Source organism: Cherax quadricarinatus, chromosome 46 (assembly GCF_038502225.1).
Source record: "Cherax quadricarinatus isolate ZL_2023a chromosome 46, ASM3850222v1, whole genome shotgun sequence".
Classification (NCBI taxonomy): Eukaryota; Metazoa; Arthropoda; class Malacostraca; order Decapoda; family Parastacidae; genus Cherax; species Cherax quadricarinatus.
Genome location: NC_091337.1, coordinates 1,139,000 through 1,148,293, shown reverse-complemented (window position 1 = coordinate 1,148,293; position 9,294 = coordinate 1,139,000). Strand labels below are relative to the sequence as shown.

Genomic DNA, 9,294 nt, shown 5'->3' with positions numbered 1-9,294 from the left:
CAGGTCCTTAGCTTCGAACTATAGACCAATAAGCCTAACCTCCATAGTGGGAAAATTTATGGAATCAATAATTGCCGAGGCAGTTCGTAGCCACCTTGAAAAGCATAAATTAATCAACGAATCTCAGCATGGTTTTACAAAGGGACGTTCCTGCCTTACGAATTTATTAACTTTTTTCACTAAGGTATTTGAGGAGGTAGATCATGGTAACGAATATGATATTGTGTATATGGACTTCAGTAAGGCTTTTGACAGGGTCCCACATCAGAGACTATTGAGGAAAATTAAAGCACATGGAATAGGAGGAGAAATTTTTTCCTGGATAGAGGCATGGTTGACAAATAGGCAGCAGAGAGTTTGCATAAATGGGGAGAAATCAGAGTGGGGAAGCGTCACGAGCGGTGTTCCACAGGGGTCAGTGTTGGGCCCCCTGCTGTTCACAATCTACATAAACGACATAGATGAGGGCATAAAGAGCGACATCGGCAAGTTTGCCGATGACACCAAAATAGGCCGTCGAATTCATTCTGACGAGGACATTCGAGCACTCCAGGAAGATTTGAATAGACTGATGCAGTGGTCGGAGAAGTGGCAGATGCAGTTTAATATAGACAAATGCAAAGTTCTAAATGTTGGACAGGACAATAACCATGCCACATATAAACTAAATAATGTAGATCTTAATATTACGGATTGCGAAAAAGATTTAGGAGTTCTGGTTAGCAGTAATCTGAAACCAAGACAACAGTGCATAAGTGTTCGCAATAAAGCTAATAGAATCCTTGGCTTCATATCAAGAAGCATAAATAATAGGAGTCCTCAGGTTGTTCTTCAACTCTATACATCCTTGGTTAGGCCTCATTTAGATTATGCTGCACAGTTTTGGTCACCGTATTACAGAATGGATATAAATTCTCTGGAAAATGTACAAAGGAGGATGACAAAGATGATCCCATGTATCAGAAACCTTCCCTATGAGGATAGACTAAGGGCCCTGAAACTGCACTCTCTAGAAAGACGTAGAATTAGGGGGGATATGATTGAGGTTTATAAGTGGAAGACAGGAATAAATAAAGGGGATGTAAATAGTGTGCTGAAAATATCTAGCCTAGACAGGACTCGCAGCAATGGTTTTAAGTTGGAAAAATTCAGATTCAGGAGGGATATAGGAAAGTACTGGTTTGGTAATAGAGTTGTGGATGAGTGGAACAAACTCCCAAGTACCGTTATAGAGGCCAGAACGTTGTGTAGCTTTAAAAATAGGTTGGATAAATACATGAGTAGATGTGGGTGGGTGTGAGTTAGACCTGATAGCTTGTGCTAACAGGTCGGTTGCCGTGTTCCTCCCTTAAGTCAGTGTGACCTGACCTGACTAGGTTGGGTGCATTGGCTTAAGCCGGTAGGGACTTGGACCTGCCTCGCATGGGCCAGTAGGCCTTCTGCAGTGTTCCTTCGTTCTTATGTTCTTATGTTCAATAGAAGCAGAATCAGTAAAACAACAGCAAAGTAGATTTAGCGGTGGACACAAAACGAAGAGCAGCAACATTAGTAGCAGCATAAACAACAGCATCAACAGGAGTAACAACAATGGTAGCAGCAACATTAGTAGTAACAACAATAGTAGCGCATCAGTAATAAATGCAGCAACAGCAGAAGAATTAACAGAAACAGTAATAATAGTCATTGTGGCACCAACAGTAGTGGCAGCAACGGCAGTATCACCACCAACAGTAGTGGCAGCAACGGCAGTATCACCACCAACAGCAGTAATAGTAGTAGTAACAACACCATCGACAACAATACATCAGCCGTAATTAATAATAACAGTAGCAGCGGTAACAACAGCAGCAGCAGAAGGAAGACCATAAGGCAGAAGGAGCAGGAGTAGCGGAAGGAGAGATAAAGCAAAAGACTAGTTCATTAACTAACTATTGGGAAGGGAGGGAGGGAGGAGGGAAAGGAGCAATGACAGGCCTGGCAGACTATAGCAAAATAATGACCGGGAGGCATACTGTCAAATGGGACCGCTGAGACATACCTAGTTCGAAGGCTGAGAAATAGGACGATACTAGCAGAACGTATGCACGTAAACACCAATACACACATGCAGCTCCAGGGATGTTAGGAAGTATTTCTTCAGCCATAGAGTTCTCAGGAAATGTAATAGACTGGAAAGTGGTGTAGCGGAGGCAGGATCCATACATAGCTTTAAGAATTATGATAAAGCTCATGGAGCAGGGAGTGGACCTAGTAGCGACCAGTGAAGAGGCGGGGCCAGGAGCTATGAATCGACCCCTGCAACCACAATTAGGTGAGTTCACAGACACAGACACACACACACACACACACACACACACACACAGAAGAGTGTAAGGATGCAATAACTCTCCGCACACAGTATAGTGAAAAGACAGGATGGAGAACAAGCTTCTCTTGGAACAATGCTTCGCTCTGTATAAAGCCTCGTCACGACTTTATAAAGCTCTAAACTTAAGGGAAACTATCCTTGTTAAACCTATACAGTTAAACATGATCTCATAAAGCTAAACACGGTGAAACACACCTTGGTAAAACTTTACACGCAGCTAAACTAGATAAAGCTCTAAACAGCTAAACATTCTTTTATAAAGGTCTTACAAAGAGCGAAACGTTGTCCCAAAAAGAGCTTGTTTTGCGACCTGTTCTTCACAATGATGTTATCTTGGATAATGTTATCCTGGCCACAGGTGGTCAGGATAACATCATCCAGACCACCTGTCAGGATAACATTATCCACACCACCTGTCAAAATAACATCCAAACAACCTGTCAGGATAAAAAATCATCCAGACCACCTGTCAAGATAACATCATCCAGACCACCTGTCAAGATAACATCATCCAGACCACCTGTCAAGATAACATCATCCAGACCACCTATCGAGATAACCTAACCCACACCACCTGCCAGGATAACCTCATCTAAACCAACAGTCAAGATAACATTTCCTGACAACCTCATCCAAGATACTGCAACCGAGGATATCCACGACAACAACAGTAATTATCCTGAACGATGTAGGGCATGATAACCATTTTACCATTGCATTACATCTGGCCAGTTTAGCAATACTGGAATTACATTTGATAAGTCATATTATTAAACTGGCCAGATTAACTTACAGAATTACATTAGACAGAATAATGCAATTACATTATCCAGAATGATGGGATGACATTAGCCAGTATGATGGAACTACGTTATCCAGAATGATGTATTATGGAATTACCTTAGCCAAATGATGCAAGTACATTAGGGAGCATAATGTAATTACATTAGCCAGAATGATGGAAATACACTAGCAGAATAACGGAATTACATTAGCCAGAATGATAAAATTACATTGTCCAGAATTATGGAATTATATTGGCCAGAATGATAAATTACATTAGCCAACATAACAAGAGCCGGATCAGACATAAGGCAAAAGTCAGGATAGACGTGGAATAATGCGAGCACTATTATTCAATGTGGATCATACAACCACATCTTGTATTCCTTGTATAATCAGCCAAAGCTTGGTAGTTTACTGCCGCACGACTGTGCTGTAAATAACTGACAAGTTATAAATGTCAAAGAATCAAGGTGAGCGGGGGATTGAACTCCAGACAAGTTGACGTTACACCTACACCCCCAGGTCTGGAAGTCACTCTCTCACTAGCTCTGGCTGATGACATATGCTGGTCTCTCTAGCATGAATCTATGAGTCAATGGCAGTGAGCATAATCAGTTTTGCTCTCTTATTACGTTAGTTACAAGTATGTATCTGCTTACTTAGCTGTTGTTTTACACTGCAAAAGTTGTAAACATTATTGACTGGAATACACGGGTGTTTGCCTTGATTTTAATACTCTATAACTGCTCCTTTACTGGTGATCTGTCTTACAGACAGGTACGAGAGGCATTCTATTTTTACCTGTGCTCTTAATAGATAACATTAACAAAAGCCATGATAGAAGTGCGATAACAACAGCTAGTCGGAATAGACGTATAACAATAGCGAGAGCCTGGATAACTATTAATATCAACAAGAGCCTGGATAGACATAGCACTTACATTACCCGGGATTGCAGTGGCTGAGATTGTATATCCTTGAATTATATTAGAGAAGATAACGATGCGTAGGATTGCACTGGTCACGATAACCAGATAATTTCGTCAAACATCATAACTAAGTAAAATAAGTTTGGCCAGGATATCAATATTTAGCATATCCACAATTAGGACAAGAAAACCAAAGATAACAATCATAAAAATAGAGAAGCGCTAAACCTGTAGGTGTCATAACATATATATCCATTGGGAAGTAGAAAATAAATCTTCCTTTAAGTCATGCGTGTCGTAAGAGGTGACTTAAAATGCCCGCAGCAAGGGACTAGTAACCCCTTCTCCTGAATACATTACTGAATTTAAAGAGAAATTTATGTTTTTCTTTTTTGGTCACCCTGCCTCGGTGGGATATGGCCGGTTCGTTGATTATATATGTTTATATATATATAATATATATATATATATATATATATATATGTATTTGTATATATATATATGTATATATATTTATATATATATATATATGTTTATATATTTTTATATATATATATATATATATATATATATATATGTTTATATATGTTTATATATATATATATATATATGTATATATATATATATATATATATATATATATATATATATATATATATGTTTATATATATATCAACTTTGATTTAAGGAAAGAGAATAGTTCCAGTTTCTTGCATCAAGAGCCTTCCAACAACAAGGCACTCTCCTTCCCTCTTCTTTGAAGAGCTAATTAATCCTAGCTTGGATTATTAATGCCAGGATAGCCTTAGGCAAGATATCAAAAACGAATAACAAAATCTGAATAGGCCAACAGCTTTGATAACCTTTATTGAAGACAACAAAAGCCTAAATGACAATATCAAAGATACTAAGAGCTTGGATAACGCTTTCTTGAAGACAGCCCAAGACTGCTCAACTGGGAGGCAGTTGTACAGTCTTGTGACCCTGACGCTTACTGTGGCGACCCTGCCTTTCATTAGGAGGATGTTGCATCTCTTGCCGAGTATTTTGCTTTCATAGGGAGTCATTTTCGTGTGCAAATTTGGTAGTAATCCCTCTAGGATTTTCAAAGTGTATATGTATCATGCATCAAAGAGGTGAGGCTCATTTTATAAATCAAAATATTCGCATTAAGAGGGAAATTAAAAAGGAGATAAGAAAAACAAAACGGGACTATGAAATTAAAGTACTAGGGATTCGAAAACTAATCCCCAAGTTTTTTTCCAGGTTTATAGAACAAAAGTCAGAGAAAAATAACTCTGGGCATCTTACTGACAAGCAGAAAGAAATGTGCTCGATTTTTAATAATTATTTTCTTTCGATTTTCACACAGGAAGACGCTAATAATATCCCAATATTATTTGGGTCTGAAGAAGAAAAATTATATAATATCACAGTCACTAGCGATATCGTTGTCAGATAGACCGATTGAAGAAAAATAAACCCCCGGGCCCTGATGAGCATTTTTCAAGGGTTCTTAAGGAGTGTAAAATGAAATTTAAAGCAAGACAGCAATGTCTAAGCGTGCGTAATAAGGCAAACAGATTACTGGGATTTATATCGAGAAGTGTAAACAACAGAAGTCCAGCGGTTATACTACAGCTTTATACATCATTAGTAAGGCCTCACCTAGATTACGCAGCTCAGTTCTGGTCTCCATATTATATAATGGATATAAATTCCTTAGAAAACATTCTGCGAAGAATGACCAAATTAATACATAGCATTAGAAATCTTCCGTATGAAGAAAGATTGAAGTCCCTTAAATTATATTCACTTGTAAGACGAATGAGGGGAAACTTGATCGAAGTATATAAGTGGAAGATGGGTATTAACAAAGGGGACATAAGGTCTTGAGGATATCTCTCCAGGAGAGAACCCGCAATAATGGATTCAAATTAGATAAGTTTAGATTTACAAAGGCTATAGGAAAGTATCGGTGTGGAAATAGGGTAGTTGATGAGTGCAACAGTCTGCCTAGTAGGGTTACTGAAGCTAAAACCTTGGGTAGCTTCAAGTTTAGGCTGGATAAATACATGAGTAAAAGGGTTGGATCTGAGTGAGACTTGCACATGACTTAATGGATTTATCAGAGTTTATTGTTAGAGTAGCACTGAAAGTGAGTTGGAAAAATATTCTGTTAGTGGGTTGGATTTGTGAAGGACCTGAACATTAAAATGGTATAAAATACCGACAGGTTGTTAGGTAAGACACATATGCAACAGTTAGGTATCTTTATTATGAAACGTTTCGCCTACACAGTAGGCTTCTTCAGTCAAGTACAGAAAAGTTGATAGAAGCAGAAGATACTTGAAGACGATGTAATCAGTCCATCACCCTTAAAGTTTTGAGGTGGTCAGTCCAGTATGGGCCAACAGGGCTAATGCAGTGTTCCTCCTTTCTCATGTTATCTTTCTCGCTGGCGCTCCAGAGAATACAAGTGACTTCAACCGTTCCCAGTAATTTAGGTGCTTTATCATACTTATGTGTGCCGTGAAGCATTTTCGCCGGCCTTGAAAAGGGCCGTTAGTGTACAGCAATATTCCTAGAGAGAACAAGCGATTCGAAGAGAATCATCAAGGGCTTGGCATCCCTAGCTTTGAAGGTTCTCATTATCCATCCTATCATTTTTCTAGCAGATGTGGTAGATACATTGTTGTGATCTTTGAAAGTGAGATCCTCTGACATTATCACTTCCAGGTTCTTCACATTAGTTTTAGCTCTATTGTGTGGTTGGAATTTGTTGTATACTCCGATATAGTTTTAATTTCCTCGAGTTTTCTCTTCATTGAATCTCATGTTGTTTTCTGCGACCCATTTAAAGATCAGGTTGATGTCCGCCTGGAGTCTTGCAGTGTCTTCGATGGAGAACACTGTCCTGTAACAAAAGCATGTCCAATCTCAGTGTAATCTCATCTAAGCTCACCAAAGGTAACAAAATCTGGGATAATCCTAGCTAATATAGTCAGTGTGAATAAAACCTAAGTTATCCCTAGAATTAGATAACTACGATAGTGATAAGTGTTATGGTAACCTCAATCTGTACAACTTAAGCAAGGCACTCGTCATTGTGTCTTGATACTTGTAAACGGCTCTTGGTCCAGATAATTGGAGCTACCATTCTCTCCCTTGGATCAAACCTAAATAATTATCCAGGAGCTGTATGACCCATATGGGTTTTGCGCTTCAACATCAATGCGATAATATTCAACAAAGTTTACCTAAACAACGATAACCTAAGATAACGAGAACAAAAATTAGCACCAGTCTGCATGAGAAGAGATGAGACAGATACACGATAGATAACATATGCTAACACAACAGTAACTATGATAAACACTAAAAAAATAACTCACCCAGGCAACACCTGGATGATAGTAGAAAATCTAAGATAATCACATTTTTTAAGATAACCACATCAATGTGATGCCCTCAGTCAAGATAATCTCTACTAGCATAAGAATAGGATAACTTAAGCCCCTGTCGCCTCTATAACAAATCAAGGATAACTCAAAGAAAAATTACCGTCACTTTAGATAACGCCGGTATTATCATATAAAGGATCCTTCAGCTGCGGCCAAAATAACCTCAGCTTGCACGATAAAGGCTAAGATAACCACATGGAGGATACCCTCAGCCAGTATGTCCTCAGTTAACGTAATAACATCCAGGATAACCCCCCACAAGATAATATTGGTCAGTATATCGTCAGCTATCATAAGATAACACCTGTGCTATCAAGACATGAACTAATATAACAGAGTAATACTAAAACTAATTATCAATTATTATTATTATTATTATTATTATCATCAAAACTCGTCTGGGTCATTTAGCAAGCATAACTGCGGATAGCAATATAAGATCTATGATAACCATACAAAAGATATCCTCTAAAAGCTATCTCAGCAACAGAACATCAATAATCACACCTAGGATAGCCCCGCCAGGATATCCTTCACGCAGATAACGCCGCCTTCTGCAAGACCTTTTATTTAACCCATCTGACAACTGCCACCGTAAGCTTCATCTTGCTCACAACAGTAAAAGTACAGCTGGATAACTATTTAATACTAGTTCAAGTTACGACAGTCTGTATTCTCTGTCTTCGTTCGCGGATCCACATGATTTATCATCCTTCCCGTGTAGCAAGCAATACTATACAACTTACAACGTCTGATGTTTGACGTGGAGAGGTGACAAATGTTGGGTGTTCTAGTGATGTTGTCAGACATACTCGCTGGCGACGGAAATGGTTTACTGGGAGAGGTATTTTTCATGCGTTTGAGCGTCTACATCGGAGAGTATAACTCAATACATCAGTCCGTGTCACAATCCTTCGTTTATGTGCGGTTGAGTCTCGCCTGACCTGCCCCATGTGAGTCCTTTAAGAGATTTCCAGTGGCACCCCCTGAAGGATTCATGAGTGTCCACTGCTGAAGTGGAAGACTCACAGCCTCCTCTCAGCTGGCATCATAAGAGGAGATAATAAGTGAATGATGCCAGGCAAAGGAGGCCTCCAGCATCCCTCCTCCCTTCACACATGCCCTCTCCTGTTTTCACTGGATTTTTTTTCGTTTTAGAGCTGTTTCCTCTGCTTATATATGGACGAACCAGTTTCAAAACCAAGCTAATGGGAGGCTACAGAAGGGAAATGCATTTGGGTGGAATGTAAAAAAGGAGATTGAGCTAAAGAGAAGTGGGTATCCTCAAGTGAGATGAGATCAGGATCAAGAAGACAGGGTCTCTCTACTTACCGCTGGATTGTCTCGTGACGCCATGTTTATCCCTGCCTTCTTCACTGTTTATCCAGATCATGATACACTCTAATATTCAAAATAGCACTCACACAACACATCACTTAAAGAAAAACCATCACCGATGCCAATGTATACTTAGACGCCATCTTGGTTGTAATTGGCTGTTCTCTTCGCCTCCCCACTCACCTGTCATCTGGGAGGTGCAGGCATGATCCGATTCCCGGTTTAGCCAGGATGGCGAAATGCGACTTTCGAGGCTTGAACTATGCTAAGATGGGCATTTTCATCATGATATATACCTCTATTTTACTTAAAATATATTAGATACACTTACACCCAAGAAGATGTAATACATATCCTCAAAATGCCCTTCGAGACTTGCCCAGGATTTTCTCATGTCGTTTGTCAACTT

At 39.2% G+C, this 9,294-nt stretch overlaps 1 protein-coding gene across 1 annotated transcript in view; it reads right to left on the bottom strand.

Annotated features, from left to right (window-relative positions):
• Positions 1–9,053, bottom strand: part of LOC128696639 (tetratricopeptide repeat protein 28) — a 476,495-nt gene extending 467,442 nt beyond the window's left edge. Inside the window, exon 1 of the mRNA XM_070094432.1 lies at positions 8,880–9,053. Coding sequence (XP_069950533.1) covers positions 8,880–8,903 — 24 coding nt within the window. The 5' untranslated portion in view covers positions 8,904–9,053. The remainder of the gene's footprint in view (positions 1–8,879) is intronic.
• Positions 9,054–9,294: the final 241 nt, after the last annotated feature.